The sequence below is a fragment of the Grammomys surdaster genome, unplaced genomic scaffold (genome assembly GCF_004785775.1).
Source record: "Grammomys surdaster isolate TR1022 unplaced genomic scaffold, NIH_TR_1.0 220, whole genome shotgun sequence".
NCBI lineage: Eukaryota > Metazoa > Chordata > Mammalia > Rodentia > Muridae > Grammomys > Grammomys surdaster.
The window spans coordinates 13,055,078-13,078,295 of record NW_021604665.1 but is presented as its reverse complement, the minus strand read 5'-3'; the positions used below and the strand labels follow the sequence as shown (position 1 = coordinate 13,078,295).

The 23,218-nt window shown below is 36.1% G+C and overlaps 1 protein-coding gene across 5 annotated transcripts in view; it reads right to left on the bottom strand.

Annotated features, from left to right (window-relative positions):
- Nucleotides 1–11,604: 11,604 nt before the first annotated feature.
- Nucleotides 11,605–23,218, bottom strand: part of LOC114625675 (contactin-6) — a 358,006-nt gene continuing 346,392 nt past the window's right edge. For 3 of the 5 annotated variants that reach the window (XM_028773030.1, XM_028773034.1, XM_028773029.1), the window contains 3 exons: nt 15,483–15,595; nt 12,811–12,979; nt 11,605–11,884 (listed from right to left, as the gene is read on the bottom strand). In XM_028773030.1, coding sequence (XP_028628863.1) covers nt 11,784–11,884; nt 12,811–12,979; nt 15,483–15,595 — 383 coding nt within the window. In that variant the 3' untranslated portion in view covers nt 11,605–11,783. The remainder of the gene's footprint in view (nt 11,885–12,810; nt 12,980–15,482; nt 15,596–23,218) is intronic. The other 2 variants (XM_028773032.1, XM_028773033.1) reach the window with 1 other exon arrangement.

Here is a 23,218-nt window from a genome sequence, read left to right as displayed (position 1 = left end):
GCCATCATTTATGTCAAAGAAAATGTCTAGAATCTTTCCTATTCCTATTTCTGACAGCCCATTTACCACAGAAGACAGGCTGGCTTCTAAAATACAACATTTAAATTACAAATCCATATTTCTTTCAGAACCTGCAAAGTCTAGCACTTGCTGTTACCTCTGAAATCATGCTCCTGTCTTCTCTGGCTAACTCTTCACATACAGTTTTTTCATGTAATTTAAGACATACCAGTAAATAGTCTAGAAATTTACAGGACTTGTCCCTCTCTGGAATACTAATTATATTTTTATTTCTAATTATTATTAGATCTTTGAGTAATTTGTATAATATGTTTTGATGATATTTGCACCCTGTCCCAACTCCCACTTTCCCTACACACTTACCTATGTTCTCTTTCTTCTTTCAAAATCCATCAAGTATATTTAGGGCTGCTTCCACAGCTTTGTGATCAATCACAAAGGGATGCACCCTCTAACAAAACTGGGGATTATTTGTCTAGCATCATTCAATTGCTAGTGTCCACTTCGATCTGGATGGAACTCTGTCTGTATCCCATCTCCATGCTAAGATGTTGTCTGATTGAGCATGCTCAGATATTATGTGTGTTGTAACAGCTACCTACACTAAATTTGTGTATGAATATATAACACTGTTTCTTTATAGCCATCCACTATCAAAGACTCTTACAGACTTTCCCCATTTTTTTCCCACAATGATCTTTTGAGTGTCACTATCCAATCTATTGATTTGTATAATCTAAATTCCTTTCCTTCTTTTTAATTCCTTGAAAAATTAATTACCTCAGCAAGAAACTTCTATTTGTCCAACAAAGGCATCATGTCTTGTTCTTTATTTTAACATCTTTTTTTTATTTCTCGTGAAGAAATATGTTTTTCCTAGGTCGTGATACTTTGTAAAGAGGAGAAAGCTAATTGATTGGTTTTCTGCTCCTGTGTTTAATAGCATGTGTCTCATCTGTTTATTTGATTTATCATCTGTCTATCTATCTATCTATCTATCTATCTATCTATCTATCTATCTATCTATCCATCTATCAATCTATCATCTATCTATATATTTCTATGTGTCTGTCTGTCTATCATCTATTTTTGACATAGTACAATATGTACAATGACAATAACAAAGCAATGTTTAATAACTTGGTGAGTTATAAATATGTATCTATTTCATGAAAAGCCCTGATGTTTCTGACCCAAATGTGAGCCAAAGATATATTTTAAAGAATAGATTTCTCATAATTATAGCTTTTTGTTCATGTTTTGCATAAGTGTTTCATTTTCTTACATTAAGTAGTCACAGTTCATGAGAACTAGAATGAAGTGTTTATGGAAACGAACAGAAAGCAATACAGAGCGAAAAACGACACTATTATTAAACAACCAACAACATTCAACAACATTAAGGACTGGCATAATTAGCATGACTTCATAAAGAAACTACTCTGATAGGCTCATTTGAGAGTCAAGGCTATACTTTATCAAAAATTAGATACAAAGGGACTGTGAACCAATCAGTGTCTCCTTTAATTTTTAATCCTTTGCAATGCTGACTCTTTTCAGAATGTATTTTGCACATTCCTTTGAACAACCTTCCATTGCTTGTATTTAGGAGGTGAACTATTCACATTTCATATGTGAAGAAAGTGAGTGAAGTTGAGAGAAAGTAAAAGTCATGCTAAAGTAATATAGTTTGGATTTATAAGCCCATAACATTTAGGCCGCAGTATCATGTTGTACTCTAGACATTGTTTAACAAACGAAAAAGTTCACATTAAAATAGAACATGCAAGCTGGAAGGTGAGAATGAAGACAGGAAATAGACTTTATCTTTGAGGGAAAAAACAATCATTAAGTTATTAAGTTAGATCTAGAGTGATAGCTTAGCAGTTAAGAACAATAAATGTTCTTCCAAAGGTCTTGAGTTCAATTTTCAACAAGATGAGGGAACCCATGCTCTCATCAGGTATGTCTGAAGACAGCTACAATGTACTGATATACATAGACTAAATAAATAATTTTTTAAAAAAAAAGTTATTAAATGAGTGCCATGAAAAAAGGCAGCCCATAATAACCCAAGGAATAGAAGACTCACCTAAAGTATGACAAGTAAATGCTGGAGATTTTTCCACCCTTCAAATAAACAGACAGCACTGGCATAGCAATTGCTCAGGACTGATCTTTGTCTAGGTCTGAAAATATGTCATTTTTGTAAAGCTCAAGGACAACTTTTTTTTTTAATCAAAATTTTCAGTAACTTAATTATGTCCTATCAATTACTGGAAATGAAGCTGATTGACACTTGTACTGTGACACAGAAAGTTGCACATGAATACAGGAAGTAAGAGCTTTCTGTGTTACATAAAACAATCTTATTAAAGGAGGAGAGATTTGATTGGATGGCATAATACTTAAGCATGACAAATTTCTAACATTTTATTTTCATGTAGAATTAAGCACATGTTCTTCTGTTAACATGGCTGCAGGACATATAGTTACATTTTAGATTCTGGTATGTTCCTTACAATTTCATCTCACACCTGTTGCTTCACAAATTGATTATACAATTATGATAGCCTTCTTTCAAAAATACATATTCAGCATGATTATGTGTTATGAAATAATATGAAAAAATTCTCCATTCATATTAGTTTCAAATAAAAACATCATTCTTCAAATTCATTTGAATTTCAGAAAGTTTAAAAACAATGACAATATTGTGGCAGGCGTGGTAAGTCAGACTTGTTTTCTTAGCACTTAGGATGCTGATCATAATAAGTTCTAGTCCAATTTGGGCTATTCAGTAAATATGAATCACTCTATGCATCTCCTTCAGTATTCTTGTACAGTAAGACTGGAAGAGAAGAGAAATAATATAATATGATGTTCTTTAATGTAACAAAATTTGGCATAATATAGCATGTTATAATAAAAAGCATGGCAATTTCTGATGAAGGATGTAATTAAATACAGACAGACAAATGTAGTATTTTATTCTCAGCTATCATGTTAGTATTCTTTTCTTTCTATTTGTAGAATGTTATATGTATTTTCAAGATAGTTTAGACTTATTTGATTGTTGCCTGATTGGACACACTAATTCCAAACCTAGCCTGAAATAAGTTGAGACGTATCCTTGCTTTTGAGTCTCTCTTCAGAACCTCTAAGTCTTCACTTTCTAAAGAGTTTAGAATTTGAAAATAGCAACTAGAGTTTTGAAATATAAATGGCATGATAATTTAGATGCCAACTCTTACTTTTAAACAGATATGAAAATAATCTGATGGAGAAGGCTGGTATTCAATTACGCTTCCCTATCAACAAACAGACGCAAATTAAATGCCTAAAATTTGCTATGGTAGATCTTATAACTACTGCACTTAAGGTAATAAACGTTGCCTAATGTAATTATTGTAACTATCTGAAAAAGCTTGAGAATACTTGAAATTTGATATGAGCATATACACCAATCATTTAAGGAGAAAAATTTGTTACTGTGACATTTACTTTATGCGCTGAAAACCCAATCATAAATACACAGAGATCACTTCAGGTTTGAATTAAAATTACTTAGTCTGTGCAGGCTATTAAGAATTCATCTCAAATTTCAGTTTATCCAAATTATTACCTTTCAAAACTCCCAATTACTGTTTTCTTTCAGGCATAGTCCCCTGGCCTCAGACACTAATGCTTGTGCATCCAAATCACCACTGCAAAAAGTCAACCTACTTCTGGGAAATACCAACATTATAAAAATTATTAGAATTTATGTCGAGCTCCTCAACTTCAATGTGACTTATAAATATTAATTATCATTGATGGAGAACAGGACTCTACCTGACACAGCATTTAGTTCCAGGAATAGCACATCAAACCAGTGTATTTATTTCTGACCAACACGCCTCTGTGATGGGAGTCTGGAGCAGAGCACTTTCACATCAGTGTTTCTTTTCTGAGTTGTTTGAGCAGCAATATACTTATAACCCTCATTCAAAGAGTTTTCAGATTTCCTCCTATCAAAGCTTTATACTGAATATAATACACATCCTGAGAGACATATCTAACTCAATTTGAAATATAGTAAAATGACATTGCTACTATTTTCTGAGATATTTCAATATTCACAAAATTTTGTTTGTCTCATTTGCTCAGTGGATTTCTGTTTGTCTTCAAAACTCTGGAGCTAAGATTAGCTTCCTACCTCTCAGACCTAGAAAAGTACTTCTCTTTCTAAAGCAAATTAAGGAACAACAAGTTGCCTGAAAAATTGACTGGATAAACCACTCCAAAAAAAGACATATAACTTCAAATCACCATGTTCTGGAATCAGGCCAAATTCTATTAAGGGTAAGAATATTCTGAACAATGGAGATTTCTTCCATGGTCGAACACTAGTTTTCTAAGTTCAGGGCCCTGGGTTTCATTCTCAGAACAATACACAACAAGGAAAACAAACAAATGAGCAAAAACTGGAAATACTCCTCAGAACTACTGAAGCAGAAAACCCATTTGCCTTAAAAAAAAACAAACAATAGGAGAAAAACTTATTTTCTTTTTAGTAATAATTATCTTGGAAACTATGAAGAACATTCAAACAACCACAATATAAAACTTCAAAATCTATAACAAGGTCATCTCCAAATCAGGTATTAATAACTTTGGAGAAAATTAAAGTATCAGGATATATAGACATCTGATCATTCAAGCACTTGGGAGGTGGATAGATCCCTGTGAGTAAGAGGCCAGCCTAGTCTACACAATGAGTTCTGGAACAGGCAGGGCTATGTAGAGAAATGAAGGAAGGAAAGAAAGAAGGAAGGAAATAAAAATAAACATATAAATTAACAAATGAAAGAAAGAAAGAAAGAAAGAAAGAAAGAAAGAAAGAAAGAAAGGAAGGAAGGAAGGAAAGAAGGAAGACAGAGGGAGAGAGGAACAGAGGGAGAGAGGGAGGGAGGGAGGTAGGGAGGGAGGGAGGGAGGGAGGGCGGGGGGGCGGGGGGGGGGGAGGGAGGGGGGGCGGCAGGGCGGGAAAGCAGGAAGGAAGGGAGGAAGGGTAATATGATGTTCACATTTTGTTATAATTTTAATGACAGTAAATGCTGTTATGAATGCTAGGTCATATTTTTTATACCCCTGTCTGGGCTGGTGAACACAAATGGCAACAATAGGCAGCTCAGTCTTTTGATGATGAAGGGGACTGGATAGCATCTCTATACACATTCTAGATCAATAATTTATAAATCATTTATTATGTAAAGTTGACTAAATGAACAAAGTTTTTATTTTAGTTTTACTATAGAGTACCTTTTATCACATATACAGGAGTTATGTGAGTTATGAAACCTCAATGTGTTTGATGCAGATACAAGAAAACTTGTGACCACAAACCAAGTTATCTTGGGCTGTGCAGGACTAAGAAAGAGTAAAAGAGTGCTTTGTGGCAAAAAGTGTCACACTGTATACCTTAAATTTGTCTGGCTTGTTGGTTATCTGAGGGCTTGTGGTGAAACATTTCATTTTCCATGAGAACTGAAATGAATACTTAATTATTTCGTTGTAGAAGTAGTTAGGATTATAATGATATTAATCAATGATAGCAAGAGGATGGGATTTTGACTCAATTATATGATTAAATCTGACTGGGTCCTTTGGTTCTTGAGCATTTGAAGTGGTTAAAAATTAATTGGATTGTATCTGTGTTTTGTGTCTATGTGGTTACTACTTAAACTAGTGGAGCTTATAAAGTAGAATCCCTGGGCTAGTGTGAGTGGGTATAGGAGTGCCTCGTTTTACTCATTGAAGGCCTGAGGATGAGCTAAGACTGAGTGGCATCAAATTCTTTTGCTCCATATTACCACCAGTATGCTGAGGACCTTTTCTGCCTTTAAGCTAAGAATCAGATTGGAGTTCATACCATGGGCTCTACTGACTTTCAGAGTTGACTTGGCTTGGACCCTTCACCATAAACAGACAAACACCTTATTCACTTCATTCCTCTGAAGATCCTTATGGAGTACAATACAAAGATAACTGCTAAACCCGAGAACTCTAGGTCAAAACCCATGAAACTCTTTAAATATTCACATAGTTCTTTCATAAATGTACTCTTACATGGTCATAAAATATTCTGAATTGGGGAGGAGATGTAGCTCAATTAGTACAGTGTTTGCTAGAATGCAATAAATCCTGGAAGTTGAAAGTCATACTTGACTGCAAAGCAAATCTAAACTAATAAACTACGATACCTTGTATTGCACATTGGTGGTAATAAGTATATAGGTAACTGCATTTCAATTCCATGTGGATTTGCAGATTAGCCCTCATGAGGTGGATATGTCTTTTTTTTTTTTGAACTGGCCTGCTTTCTAATAAACCAATCTCTCCTGTGTAGAAAAGGGAACTGAGCTGGAAGGATCATGGCATGAGCAGCAGAATGTAGTTGAACCTGATGTTGATGTGATCTGGGAATTTCTTAGCCTTAGATGTCTTTCTCCTTTATCAAATCTCCTAAGCCTTCCTCCTGGTTTCTTTTCTGACTGTTTTCAGCCATTGTGGTATCTTAGTCTTCTCCTGCAAGAAATATGAATATGAATTACAGTGTTCATGGCAGTCTAGAAAAATAGTTACCTCAGTTAATGAAGGCTCTATAGGAAACCCTTCCTGATCATCAGATGAGGAAGAGCATCAAAGAGAATGTTTCCTTAAAATTGACTCATCCCATACACACTGGTTTCATTTTCTTAGTGCCACTTCCTATCAAGTCAGTGAACAATTCTTTTTTTCTTCAATCTGTGTTGGCTTCTTGCATAAAAGCAAATTGAAAGGCAAGCATCACATTTTTATTTCATATGCTGAGTTTACATTTAATGTGTGTGTGTACATGTGCACTCATGTTTGTGCATGTGTATGTATGTGTGTGTGTGTGCGTGTGTGAGAGAGAGAGAGAGAGAGAGAGAGAGAGAGAGAGAGAGAGAAAGCAGAAGGGGGACAGTTTCATGGGAGAAAAGTGACTATCTAGCTGACAGAGAGAATTAATAAATGGGGATAAGTGAGGACAAATGTAAACAATGTACAGTGATATAAATGTGAATAATCATCACAATGAAACTCATTCTATTGTATGCTAACTAAATTAATAAAAATATTAAAATATTCTTACAGGAACAATGATTTGACTTTTTTATAGCAGGTTGGACATTGAATGAAATGCAATTTTTAATCATTGAATGTTCAATATAAATTAATATTTGCCATCTATGACCAATGTACAGAAATCATGTAAGAACAACATCAAGTATTTAACATTTATTATGACCTATAATTATTGAAATTTTGTTGTACTTATTTTGTCTATTTTGTCAAGAATATACTATAATGCATATATGAAAGTCAGAATCCAAACTATTGGCATCTGTTTTCTAGTTTTACCATGTGAATCCTTGGGATAATATCAGGTTAGCAATAATTACATCTACTTGCCAAGCCATTTCTCTGAATCATGAACGATAATCTTGATTTTAGCAGAACGAAGTAAAAGTGTGTCTCATCGTTCTTTCACTTGAGTAGAGATCTGAATTGAGCCAAATGGCACAATACTAATGATCAATTGAAACTTATACTCTAATATTGAAACCACATATCTAAGAATACCTAGTATTTTGATTTAAATAGGTTTGACCACCATAGACTCATCTATTTGAATGCTTGGACCACAGGGTGTGATACTCTTAGGATGTGTAGTCTTGATGGAGGAAATGTGTTACTATGGGGGTGTGCTTTGAGGTTTCCTATGCTCAATCTTAATACAGTGTGGAATCAGAGTTTGTTCCTAGCTGCATAAAGAAGACAAGCACTTTCTGGGTGCCTTCAGTTCAAGATGTAGACATTTGAACTCCTCCCCAGCACCAAATCTACTAGCACAATGTCATGCTTCTAGGCATGATGATAATCAACTGAAATTATGAAAGTGTAAACTAGTCCATATTAAAGGTTTTATTTTTTTAAATAAATGTTGCCTTACTTATGGTATCTGCTCACAGCAATAAAACCCTAAATAACATAAATACCACAAATTTGACTCAATGTATTAAAGAAAATAAAAGATGCTGCAAAATTGTGTGGGCATGGAAAGGGGAAGACATTGAGGGAGGTGGAGGTTGGGGTTAGAAGTTGGGGGAAGATAAAGGATGGACATGAATATAGTCTAAATATATTACATGAAATTCTTGAAGAATTAAAAGTAAAATGAAAAAAAAACACAAAGATTTGAGGAAAATAAAAAGACCAACAGTGAATGATAATTTTCATTCTCCAGAAAAGAATAAAAGCCACACTATGAAAATATATTTTAGGAAAAAATGTTGATGCAGCTTTTAGAGTAAAAAACTAATAATTGTATCTAGTTTTCTGGATCAGTAGACATACAGACATTGTAGTATATTTAATTCTCATCCTCTGGGAGGAAAACTTTAATTTTGTCTCTAAAGTTAAGCCATTTTAGATCATATTAAAGAGAGATACAGATGTGTCTTAAATAGACAGCTGTTAACAGTGTGTCAAACAGTACTTGCAGTTACAAGTTCTGCTCCATAAAAGGGCACCCAGTTCTGGTGCACTAGAAATAATGTGCTTGCTACTAGGAACTGGGAGGTAATATAGCATTCAAGGATGGTGCAAGCTCTGTTTAGTGTTGCTGTCCACTTACTTAGAAAATTCTAGAGTATTTTAGAGTGATCATAGGAACCAGAGGTAGTAGAAAAACATGCTGGACATGACAGAAGCATCACACAAAAACTCAGTAGGTGGCTTTGGCTGCGTGTACAAAATTTGAAGCCAGAAAAATTCCCAGCATAGATGGCAGAAGAGTTCTTGATTCTCACCCTTAAGACATTACTGGAAATTGATACTGCTGCAAAGTAAAAGTAAGTTTTCAGAGATTTGTCCCTGATTGGTTCCCCTTGCCTCAACAGATTTTCCTATACCCATGAATAAATGAGTAGTGCTAAAAGATCTCAGTGGTTTTAAAGAAGAAAAGAGAGAGACCTAAGAATTTGGGAAGAAAATTAGTGGTGATATATAGTGGAAAGAATCAGAGAGGAGGGAATTAGGATCAATTTGATCGAGGCACTTTATAAACATGTATGAAATTTTCAATAAAAGAACATATACATGTATTTAAAAACAACAACAACAACAACAACAACAACAACAACAAAACCTTGAACCATGTGCAAAAGGGAAATCTATTCTTCCAGAATGAAAATCAGTGAAGCAAGCCAACAGGAGGTTAAAATCCATCATTTTAGTGGATGAAATGGAAAGGCCAGAACACTAGCACTCAACTTATACTTCTCTCAAGACTGTGCTTCTGGAGCATGCAGCACTGCTGACTGTTGCTGAGATAGATTAGTCCTAGAATAGAATGAGCCCACAAAAAAATCTCACTAAAACCAAATTCACAAGATTATTATTTTCCTGTCGCGATTATATTTATGATTGCTGGTTTGATTTGCAAGCTGGTACAAACATTCTAGAAATCAGTCTGGCAGTTCCTCAGAAAATAGGGCATAGTACTACCTGAGGACCCAGCTATACCACTTCTGGGTGTATACTCAAAAGATGCTCCAACATATAACAAGGACACATGTTCCACTATGTTCACTGAAGCCTTATTTATAATAGTCAGAGGCTGGAAAAAATCCAGATGTCCCTCAACAGAGGAAAGGATACTGAAAATGTGGTACATTTACACAATGGAGTAACACAATGGAGTATACAACTTCTCAACTATTAAAAACAATGATTTCATGAAATTAGCAGGCAAATGGATGGAACTTGAAAATATCATCTTGAGTGAGGTAACCCATTTAGCAAAAGAGCACACATGGTATGTTCTTACTGATAAGTGGATATTAGCCAAAACGAAGCTCGGAATAGCCATATACAACATACAGACCATATGAAACCCAAGAAGAAAGATCACACCACACCAAATTGTGGAAGCTAGAGTCCTACTCGGTAGGGGGGAGAGATTAATCTCTGAGAAGTAGAGGGAAAAATGATCTGGGGAGAGAGAGGAGGGGGCAGAGAAAAAGGGAGGCAGTTCAGATATAGGAGGAGATGGGGGAGAAGTACAGAGAGTTAGGAATTTGAAAGTAGGTGTGTTGCAGTGGGGAGGGGGAACTGAGAGTAGCCACTAGAAAGTCCCAGATCCCAGGGACTCAAGTGTTTCTCAGGAACCAACAGGGAGGACTTTAGCCAAAGTGCCCAACAAAGGGGAGACAAAACCTGTAGAGATCATTTCCAGTGGAAAAGTACCGGCCCCAGTTGAGGAATGTGGCCACCCACCCACCTCAAAACTATTAATCCAGAATTCTTCCAGTCAAAAGGAAATACAGGGACAAAGAATAGACCAAATACTGAAGGAAAGGCTAACTAGAGACTGCCACACCTAGGGACCCATCTGTTGACACCATACCCAGACACTATTGCTGATGCCAAGAAATGATTACTATAGCTGTCCCCTGAGAGGCTGTACCAGAGCCGCATCAATAGGATTGAGCGAGGGGACCACAATGGGGAAGTTAGGGAAAGGACTGTAGGAGCTAAAAGGAATTGCAACCCCATAGGAAGAACAACAATCTCAACCAACCAGACTCCCCCACCCCCAAACTCCCAAGGATTAAACCACCATCCAAAAAGTACACAGAAGGTACCTATGACTCTAGCTGGATATATAGCACAGGATGGCCTTACCTGGTATCAATGGGAGGGAAGCCCCTTTGTCCTGTGGCGGCTAGATGACCCAGGATAGGGGAATGCTAGGCCACAGAGGCAGGTGTGGGTGTGTAGAGATCACCCTCATAGAAGGAGGAGGAGATAGGGAGCTTCTGGCGGGGAAACTGGGAAGGGGAATACCATTTGAATTGTAAACAAATAAAATAACCAATAAAAAAGCAAAAAAAGTAAAACAAAAAAATGAAAAAAGAAAAGACCACTGTGATCCAAATGTAGGAAATCAGATCAAATAAATCTGTTTCCAGACTTTTATTATTATGTAAAAGTAAGGCCATGTAGAATATAATCATTTTATAAGAAGTGCCAGGAATTTATTCACTAGATGTTAATTTAGGGAAAACCTGTTATTTGCAATTATTACTCATTTCTCTTCATTTTTGTTTCCTTGCCTAAAACTCCCCTCTCTTTGCTCTTTTCTTATAAAGACTAAGAAGAAAGATCACCGTGCATACTGACATACTGTCAAGTATAAATATTTCTTCCAACTGGAGTCAGAAATTGCAGCACCAGGATTTGGAAAATCTTATATTAGCGAGATATATACAACTATAAACAAGAGATTGTATTTTACTTCAAATGGTGCTAAGGACTGTAAATAGTGAAGTATATTACCTGGAGCACATAAAATGGACATGAATTTATACCTGTCTCATATCTATAATCATTATTGATGTGGTTATTTATATTCTTCATATAAGTCAACTGAAAGACACAGCAGTTTTATATCATCAAGTTAATTTGGCACCCTCAAATGTGTAATGATGTGTGAACATTAAAATTCAAAGTGTTTCAAAGTGTTTAAAATTGTTTTATTAATGTACCACAGATATTTACAAGATCTTAGTAATATACATTTTTTCTTTCCAAACAAGTCTGTATTAAGAATATGTCTTGTGATGAAGGGCTGGGGAATGTATTTACAGAATGATTTGCTCTCAGAAAATTCCCAAAGATCCATGGATTGGTTCATCGTGAAAATGGTTGAATAGCAAAACAGTAAAAAACCCCAACCATTGACAGGAACTGGGTACTGGGCTTCAAGATCTGAACTCCCATGGAACTCAAACCTGGAAAATACAAAAATCAAATAATCATCTCACATGACATAAACTGACTACTGTATTAACTCCATGAGACAGAAACTATGCCGTTGTTTGTCTTTTAATAATACTATTTTATTACATTAAATTAAAGTTTAAGAACCAACTCCTCCTATTAATAGGATGCCATCTCAAATGTAAAAATGAAGAATAAAAATGCCCAAATAGATGAGGACTACTTGAAATTATATAAGAACCGGCCAACATTTGGTGACCAATGACTTCTACTTAGAAGCTTTAGGAAGATGAGAGCTTGATGCTTCTAAGCAAAGCTAGTTAGTATTTAGCATTATTTGATAACCGTGGAACTGGCCTACTTTCACTATGATTGAGAAGCCTTCAGCTTAGTCTAAATGCTAAGACTGATTACTGATGTCTGCCACAGACATGGATAGAATAACACTGGGATACATGCTTCAGTTACTGGGATACATGCTTCAGTTACTGGGATACATGCTTCAGTTTCACTGTTTCTGCTTTGAGACCTTTGATTATTTGTAGAAAGAAAAAAATCCTAAATTTTGTACAAGTATAGTGAATCATAATATTATCTCCTTTTCTTTTCATTAACTTTCTTTGCTCTTCCTAACTTCATTTCTTCCTTCCTTCCTTCCTTCCTTCCTTCCTTCCTTCCTTTGTTCCTTCCTTCCTTCCTTCCTTCCTTTCTTTCTTTCTTTCTTTCTTTGCAAATGAGAAAATTGTAAAAATGCATGCCCATTGTTAAATGTGACAGATGATTTAAGAAAAACTGGCTTGTCACCTTTGGCTCACAATTGAAAATGGAAGCACAGGTCTTTTACTTTGTCACTCAACATTTACTTAACAATCTGAAAGTCCCTGGGAATGTCTGTGCTGCAGATGCCTAGATCAGACAAAGCAGCAACTCAACTCACTTGACATTTTTGGAATTCTGATTTCCTCACTACTGCTTCCATCTCCACCATCACTGACGGTTCTGATTTCGATTAAATAATCTTCTTCAAATGGAACAAGAAGTTCAGCTGATGTGTTATTTGTTTCCAAAACATGAGTTTTACTCTGTCGGTTCTGCCGATAGAGGATCTGTATGAAAGGGAGAGCCAAGTTCAGATGGGTTTTGTGTTTTTTTTTTCTTTTTGGTTTTTCTAGACAGGGTTTCTCTGTGTAGCCCTGGCTGTCCTGGAACTCACTCTGTAGACCAGGCTGGCCTCAAACTCGGAAATCCGCCTGTCTCTGCCTCCCAAGTACTGGGATTAAAGGCATGCGCCACCACTGCCCGGCGGGTTTGGTGTTTACTGAGGGTTCAGATGCTGTTATGATGAGGGATAAAGAATATGTTTATATCAATCCCCTCATTTATGATAAGAGAATCATTACCAATATCATATTCCTCACATGCAAATATCTAGGGATTACTTATCATTGCACTTATTATTGAGAAACAGTATTTCCTTGGGATCCTTGTCCCTAGATTGGGAATAGATTTATTATCTCATGCATGAAGTTTGAGTATATTAGTTCCAGGGCTTACTATGAAAAGTCATTTTCAGTTTGGACCCATTACAAATGTCTGAATATATATGTCTGTCCAGAGTTAATTTATATTATCACTAATGGAGATTTCTTGCCCTGGGCACTCAGAGATGCTCTTAATACTCAATAATGTTCTTGTGAGATTCCTTTTGTGCTGTTAAAAGCCCATATCTACTGTATCCTAATTTATTATATTCCACTTAAACTTATTCGTTAACATCAATCATGGATTGCCATCTACAAAGAACTGTTATTTCTTGATAGCAAAGGCAATCATGTGGAGAAAAATGATTTTATACTGTAGGACTTAGATTTTTTTATTCTCCATATCTATATTAATCCATATCTATTACTGGACCTAGAATACACAATATTTATCAAAAACTCAGGGGACAGCAGATGATGGTGAGGACGCGGAGAAAGGGGAACACTCCTACATTGCTTGTGGGACTGCAAGCTGGTACACCCATTCTAGAAATCAGTCTGGCAGTTCCTCAGGAAATTGAACATAGTACTACCTGAGGACCCAGCTACATTACTCCTGGGCATATACCCAAAAGATGATCCAACATATAACAAGGACACATGCTCCACTATGTTCATAGCAGCCTTATTTATAATAGCCAGAAGTTGGAAAGATCTCAGATGTCCTTCAATAGAAGAATAGATACAGAAAATGTGGTATGTTTACACAATGGAGTACTAAGCAGCTATTAGAAACAATGATTTCATGAAATTTGCAGGTAAAATGATGGAACTAGAATATAACCTAAGTGAGGTAACTCATTTAACAAAAGAACACAGAGGGTATATACTCACTGATAAGTGGATATTAGCTTAAAAAAAAAGTAACTTGGAATACCCACAATACAATTCATAGAAGAAGGAAACCCAAGAAGAAGGAAGACCAAAGTGTGGATGCCTCAGTCCTACTCAGAAGTGGGAAGAAAATAATCATGGGAGGTAGAGAGAGGGATGGGTCTGGGAGGGAGAGAGGTCTGGAAGGGAAAAAGAGGGGCAGGATTAGGGGTGGAAGGAGAATGGAGAGAAGTACAGAGGGTCAGGTAATTGAACAGAGGTGTATAGTAGTGGGGGATGGGGAATTGGTGGTAGCCACCAGAAAGTCCCAGATGCCAGGGACTCAAGAGGTTCCCAGGTCCCAACAAGGATGACATTAGCCAAAATACCCAACAAAGGGGAGAGAGAATCTGTAGAGACCATATCCAATATCCATTGGCCCTTGGTTGAGCGATGGCAACATCCACCCATCTCAAGAACAATAATCCAGAATTTCTCTGTCAAAAGAAAATGCAGGAACAAAGAGTGGAGCAGAGAATGAAGGAAAAACTATCCAGAGACTGCCCCACCTGTGGATCCATCCCATCTACAGACACCAAACCCAGACACTACTGTTGATGTCAAGAAACACTTGCTGGCAGGAGCCTGGTACAGCTGTCCTCTGAGAGCTAGGCCAGAGTCTCACTGATACAGATGCTGATGCACGCAGACTAAGTGCAAGAGCCCCAATTGAAGTGTTAGGGGAAGAACTGAAGGAGCTGATGGGGTTAGCAACCCCACAGGAAGAAAAATAATATAAACCATCCAGAACTGCACCCCCCAAAGCTCCCAGGGACTAAACCACCAACTAATGAGTACACATGGAGGGACCCATGGCTCCAGCTGCATATGTACCAGAGGATTGTCCTATTTGGCATCAATGTAAGGGGAACCCCCTGGTCCTGTGAAGGCTTGATGCCCCATTTAGGGGAATGCTAGGGTACTGAGGTGGTAGGAGGTGGGTGAATGGAGGAGCACCCTCATAGAAGTAGGAAGGACAGGGGAGTGCATAGAGCATATAACTGGGAAGTGAGAAAATATTTGATATATAAATAGATAAAATAATAAAATAAAAATTTTAAAAAGGAAGCAAGGATATATTCAAAAAATATTTTAATCCTAATATATACATGTATACAAATTTTATTTCTATTTTATCATAACGTTGCTGATTCTTTAATAACATAACTAATAGATCAAATAGAAAAGCAAATACCTTGTAGCCCAGCACTTCAGACTCGTTTTCCATAGTTTTTACATGCTCCCAATTCAAGCATAATTTAGAGTTTGACAGCTTCCAGGCAATGTTTGCTGGTGGTTGGCTAGGAGCTTTAAAATATAATAAAGATACAAATGAATATTAATTAGTTAATAGCATAATGCAGCCACATGAAAAGAAAAGTAAATCCCCATTGTTAGCATAAAAGGAAGGAAGTGATTTATTGTTATTTGAAATATCATACTGATTCTAATCATAGCAGGCAAATTTATTCAAAATTTTGGTCATTTGGGAAGGTCATTGTGACAGACTTATGAATTAATAATAGTTTTCTGACTGTCCAATATTAATTTATTAATCATTGATGTTGAGTTTGCTTACTTTATAATATAAAAAAAGATGAAGCATTCTATTATATTAATCAATGCTAACCAAATTCAACTTGAAAGTATTCTACATATTTGCATAGCCACATAAATATTGTGTTCATATGTTCATATATAGTTCATTGTGAAAAACTCATCAAATCCTAATGCTATCTTGCTATTTTTCAGTGTAATTAACAAAACCAATTTAATATACTTTAAGAAAAATGACACAAATAAATATGAAAGAAATGTAGAGGATAATGTTTAGAACCGTACCAGAATGTTGCAGAGTCTCAAAAGAAACAGAGTGACCAAGTGAACATACTCCTTCTGTGCTTCTTACTGCATGGCCATGATCCTTGGCCAGCTTCCCATAAACTACCTTTGTGTCATTCAATGTGTGTGTCTGAAATCACAACTGAGCACAGTATATAAAGTTTGAACATTCCTCTATATAGGGGCAGCCCCAGGCTAAAAATTCTTTAAAAAATCTGGTGGTTGTCAATCATATGACTAGAGGCCTTAGTTTGAATGCATGTTTATGTTAGTTCAAGCAAAGGTGGCTGTGCACTGAAAAAAAAAAAAAGGATGCGTTATACTATTAATAATGCTCTGGGAACCAGAAAAAGGGAAAATCCTCACACTGATCTCTCCAAGTAACATTTATTCTGAACCCAACATGGGTTTCTCAGTTCATTGAAATAAACGTTGTGTTGGAGTGGAGGAATATCACATATGGAAAGGAGGATGTAGAATTATCATTTTAAAATACTAGATACAGTTCAATTTTAATGATTTACATACAGTAACTGTAAGGTGACTTATAGAGTAAAAAGTCACTTGTCCCAAAGTATATAGGGAACAAGTGGCTGAGTCAAAATAGAATACAGTTCTTGCCCAGTGTCCAATCTTTTCACCATGACAACATGTTACTACTCAAAGAGACCACATGATTATTTTTGGAGATGTAGAAAAACTAAGGAGATATTTAAAAATAGTTCAACTGGAGGGCTGAGACAAAGATCAAACTGCCTGGCAAGATTTTCCTTTTCTGAATGTGTGGTATCTAGAGAGTCTAGCATTTAACTCATTAGAGCAAAGATGGAAACAAAGGCAACTCCTGGAGGATTTTGAATCAATTGCTGTTTATCGTCTTACATATCACTGATATATGCTGAACATACTAAACTCAGGTCATTGCTAATGGCCTCCCAAACCCACTCCTGATCACCTACTTTGCTACCAAATTTGGCATTTTATAGCTAGAGAAATGATGACCGAGTAGTTTCATGGGGTCTAATTACTATTTACCATAGTTTGATCTCATTGAAAGATAGCAGGTCTTTTTTCACACAATTTTATGAATTTCTGAGGGAATGTGCCTTTTTCTACTCTGTATCTTCACTCAAACATTCATGACTCAAACATTAATAAGCTGATAATTCAGATTTGCATGAAAATGTATCATGGAGTCTAAAATCTAAAACTAAGTCTAAACCAACTCAGTGTCTTATTTCCTTTATCAAATTTAATATGCACTCACAGATGACAAAATGGGAACCATGTATTGATCATACCATCCTATGATCAAGGCCAAATTACTATGGTCAGACCTGTAGTCATTAATGTGTATTTATATGAACCAATATATCTGGCCATAGCCTAGACAATTTCTTGGTAAAATAAACCAAATTAAAATTAAAAGCATTAAGTATCTGTATTTAGTACACACGTAACAATTGCCAAATGCTATTTTTATTTATGATAGACTCTGTGGCAAGGGTACTTTTATAGCTAACTTCTCTTCATTTATTTTCAAGTGAATTTTATAATCTTTTTTTCAGATATAAAAGACAAAAAATTCTCACAAGATATCAGGGACTCAATATCTTCTAGTGTGCTCTTTGGGCACATTTCTTCACAACAGTGGATCAAAACTAACAATGACATCATGTAATTAAGGTGAAACATATATAAATCCAGCAGTTCAATGTCACTGGTAGGTTTTTGTTGTTGTTGTTTTGTTTTGTTTTACTCTCTGCAAATATCATTCATTTACTGTTGTGGCTTTTGTTTGGTCAACTGGTTTAGCATAAAAGGATTCCTTACAATACTGAGTCTACTGTTGATGTAACAGGCAAGTAATTAGTGAGCTGAATTTTGCTACCTAGAAAGGTATACAGTTGTGGCTTTGGCAATAAACTTGTCCTTTATATGTATGCATTTGTTTCTTTAAAGCAGATTGCAGAGCATCCCATGGGCACAACATAAGAAGTGCTGCCAGTATGTATGACTAATTCTATGGATTACTTGGAATGTTTGGCTTCTCTTTCTGTCTGGAAGATAGGAAGACTCTGATTTAGAGGTCAAAGTTCCAACGTTATACCCAAGAGCCCTAGCTTTATTACTTCTGAAATGAGAGTTATAATTCCTACTTTATACAATTCTTGGTTTATATGAAATACAATAGGAAGTCTTTGCTTTCTCAGAGGTTTGTAATCAAGTCTCAATGGCCATTAAGAGTCTCTCTTAGGTATAGTGGTTCTCCACTGCCTGGTTATGTCATAATCTGTTTTCAGTTGTGTTAAAAGTGGTTTGCCACAGATAATATGATTCTAACATTTACAAATGACTCATTTCTTAAATATAATTAGCATAATTTGAAGATCCTCCCTTTGTGACACTACTCTTGAATTTACAATGTAATTCTGATAGGAAGATGCAAGGAAGGTCTCAGCTAATTGTCTGGTAAGTTATCATGCCCTATAGACATTTTTATCTTTATTTGGTATTAATGTAGAAATATGGGTGTCAATGTCATTCATGTGTCATAATAAAAAGCAACCCAAAACTTCTGAAAGCCCTTTTGAAGGCTATCACCGTACTTTCTGCAGTGTTAACAGTCCAGGTTTGGTATGGAGGATTAAAACATACAGCACAAATTCTTTAATGAAATTAAAATTTCTAATACCTCAAGAAAACCAAAGCACATGTCACATGTATCTTACAAAACATATTATATTGCTTGTATAATATTCAGGAATGGTAAACTCAACAAACAAACACTTTTTCTACTTTTTAAATTTTTTTGCAGCCAATTTCCAAAGACCAAAATCATGTTCTATTAATCAAGTGACAGAGTGGCATTAAACCAGCCCTTCACAGCTCTAATGGTTTCCCTGTAATCAATTTTTCTGTAGATGGCATTTATATTCAGCTGTAGTTCACACTGTGAACCCAATTCAAAAACAACTTCTTATGTTACACTTCTAAGTAACAGCATGGGGTTGACATTTGGACAAGAGCGAAAGAACATAAGTGCAAGATGAAATAAAAGCTTAATGCTTCCTTTATGTCTAAATATGGATTGATTGCATATTTACAGCAAGAAAGAATCCAGTACAGAGTGCTAGTCAGTCAACGTTCATGTCCAAATTGAGCCCAAAATTGCTAACATATTCTGTTGCACTGTCTGAGTATGACTTTTTACAACAGGCGCAATGTTTTGTTTATGCTTTTCTTTTCCACTTGTAATTTCTGTAAATATTTTCCTCTTTTCATTGTAAATCTAAGTGCTATCTAAGTGATCTCTGTGTGAATCACAGTGCATTTGCTATATCTCTTGGATGTCTTGGATATGCATTACTTTTACTAAGGTGTGATACTTACAAGTACATCACATGTAGTATTTGAAAATAAGTACTCACTATCATTATCACCAATTATAATAAACAGACCCTTAACTGTTAATATTATGGATGCTTATCCAAATATGGGTCCTCCTCCATACTCTTTCTTATGTGTATTATACTTCTTATTTTCTATATAACATTTCCTGTAGCTTGTAGTAATATCATTTGTCTTTCTTTTATGCTAGGATGTTTAGTAATAGAGAATTTATAAGAAGCAAGCATACCTCAGTACTTAAGACTATATGTGGCTCCTGACAGCACTATTCATTGTATAGATGACAGAATCTTTATAGTGGGTAAAAGTAATAATGTTCTGTCTTCTCCATAGCTTTGCCTATCATGATAGCCAAACATGAGGAACAGAGATTTTGTTAAATGTGAATTCTCATTTTTTTTTCTGATTTTTACAATGAAAATCTAAGTACCAAATTGAAAATCTAGATGGTGACAGTTTCAATGTGTGATGGATGAGGACTTTTTTTTTTTGTGCTTCCAATATTCAGAGGTAATCTTGATGTCATCTCAAGGACATGGAAAATCAAAGTTAAATCCAAGGGTACCACTTAGAATCAGGGCTGCCTTCAATGTTTCATTAAAGTCGTTTCACCTCTAACACTTTGGGTGTCTATCTGTGATCCCAGACAAATGTTTCAAAAAAAAAAAAAAAAAGAATACCTCATGGAAAGAAAGTGAAGACAGTGAAGACTAGCAGTACTTTTATTTCTTTTAAACTGAGAAAAAAATAAAATTATGGGCAAAGTGATATAATACATGTTGCTGCTCAATGTACCTTCACTGTATTTTAGCCGTGGGGGTCTTCTTTAGGTAGGTTATTTCCTTCAGTTTTCCAATAAACTCCAGAACTCAGTATAATCCTCACCTCTGCTTTTTAGTTACAAACATATATTCATAAGTTTCAAATAAGAAAACCTCAGCTTCTAAAAGATCTCAGTTGGTAAAGTAGTTCTTCACAAGCATGAGATCAATTCTCAGGATTAAAAAAAATGCCTGATATGGTGGTGCACACTTCCATACCCAGGAACATACAAACAGAAGAACCCATGAGGCTTGCTGGAGAGCCATCCTTATCTATCCCAAAGAAGTTGGATGTTTTTCTGACACTGTCCTCTGGCTTCCATAGAAGAACACACAGATGTGAACAAACATTCACACATGTATGTAGTACCCCATTCCATAGAGTATACACACGAATCACATATTTATATGAGTCAAAATGAAAGTATGGATGAGTTAGCATCCATGGCCACACTTCTCTCACTCTTTGCCTCAGTTTCACAACAGCACAAAGTTATATTATCTCTTCTCAGATATAAATATGTTGAAGGTGAAACTTAGTAGAGATGTAAAGAATGGCAGAGAAACTAAGAGACTATTTAAACACAGAACAATAATAAGAGCTAGTTATAGATTTATCATTTGGGTATATGCACCATAGGATCACTTGTACTCTGCAATTTGATGAGTTGAGTTTTTCTGTACTGGTTTCCATCTATTGCAAAATGAACATTCTTTGAAAGCAAATGAGAACTACTCTTAATGGTGGGGATCGGATTAATATTTAGAATGAAGTCAGGAATTATGATAATCTAGTAGGGTGGTGGTGGCAGGTTCTCCAAGATCCATTATTTACTAGCCTTAGGAGTTATTTATTTATTTATTTATTTATTTATTTATTTATTTTTGGATATTTTATTTACATTTCAGATGTTATCCCCTTACTCCACTTCCCCCTTGCCCAGAAACCCACTATTCTAGCCTCCTTCTCCTGCTTCTATGAAGATGTGCCCCACCCATCCACTCCCACCTCCCCACCCTCAAATTCCCCCACACTGGGTATCCAACCTTCATGGGACCAAGGATCTCCTTTCCCAACTATGGAGCCATGGGTCCATCCCTATGTGCTCCCAAGGCTGGTGGTTTAGACACTGAGAGCTCTGATTCGTTGGTATTGTTGCTCTTCCCATGGGGCCACAAACCCTTTTAGCTCCTTCGGTCTTCTCTCTAACACCTCCATTGAGAACCCCTTGATCAGTTCAATGGTCATCTGTGAGCATCTGCCTCTGAATATTTAGACTCTAGCAGACCTCTAAGGAGACAGCTATATCAGGCTCCTGTCAGCATGGACTTTCTGCATCCACATCAGCGTCTACCTTTGGTGACTGCACGTGGGATGGATTCCCAGGTAGAAGAGTCTCAAGACAGCCCTCTTTCAGTTTCTGTCCCATACTTTGTCTCCATATTTGCTTCCTTGAGTATTTTGTTACTCCTTCTAAGAAGGAACGAAGCACCCACACTTTGGTCTTCCTTGTGCATGAGCTTCATGTGATCTGTGAGTTGCATCTTGGCTATTACCAGCTTCTGGGCTAATATCCAATTATCAGTGAGTGAATACCATGTGTGCTCTTTTGTGATTGGGTTACCTCACTCAGGATGTTATTTTCTAGTTTCATCCATTTACCTAAGAATTTCTTGAATTCATTGTTTTTAATAGCTGAGTGATACTCCATTGTGTAAATGTACCACATTTTTTTTTATCCATTCCTCCTTGAAGAACATCTGGATTCTTTCCAGCTTCTGGCTATTATAAATAAGGCTGCTATGAACACAGTGGAGCATGTGTCCTTGTTATATGTTGGAGCATCTTTTGGGTGTATGCCCAGGAGTGGTATAGCTAGGTCTTCAGGTAATGCTATATGCAATTTTTGAAGAATCATCAGACTGATTTCCAGAGTGATTGTACCAGCTTACAATCCAACCAACAATGAAGGAGTGTCCTTCTTTCTCCATATACTCACCAACATCTGCTATCACCTGAGTTTTTGATCTTAGCTATTCTTATTGGTGTGAGGTGGAATCTCAGGGTTGTTTTGATTTGCATGTCCCTGATGACTAAGGATGCTGAACATTTCTTTAGGTGCTTCTCAGCCATTTGAGTTTCCTCAGTTGAGAAATCTTTGTTTAGCTCTGTACCCCATTTTTAATAGAGTTATTTGGTTGTCTGGAGTCTAATTTCTTGAGTTCTTTGTATATATTGGATATTAGCCCTCTATCAGATGTGAGATTGGTAAAGATCGTTTCCCAATCTGTTAGTTGTCATTTTTTCCTATTGACAATGTCCTTTGCCTTACAGAAACTTCGAAATTTTACAAGGTCCCCTTAGTCAATTCTTGATCTTGGAGGATAAGCCATTGGTGTTGTGTTCAGGAACTTTAACCCTGTGCTCAAGTATTCAAGGTTCTTCTCCACCCTCTTTTCTATTAGTCTAAGTGATAACTTCATCAAAGTGACTGGTTATAAAATCAACTCAAACAAATCAGTAGCCTTCCTCTACTCGAAAGAAAAACAGGCTGAGAAAGAAATTAGGGAAATGAAACCCATCACAATAGTCACAGAACTACATGGCTAAAGCTGGCAAGCACTAATTTATGCAACAGCTGGAACACAGTTCCCTCTTTTAATTATATTTTCACCAGCTTTCTGTTTTCAGTAGTTTCCTTTACTACTTATGCTATGCTGTCCTAGAACTTGTTCTAGAGGTAAACCTGACTTTGAACTCAGAGATCTGCATCTCTGTCTTCTGAGTGTTGGGATTAAAGTTATAAAACACCACATCTGGATATAAGCTCTTCTTTAGTTTCTTTTCTCAAGATGA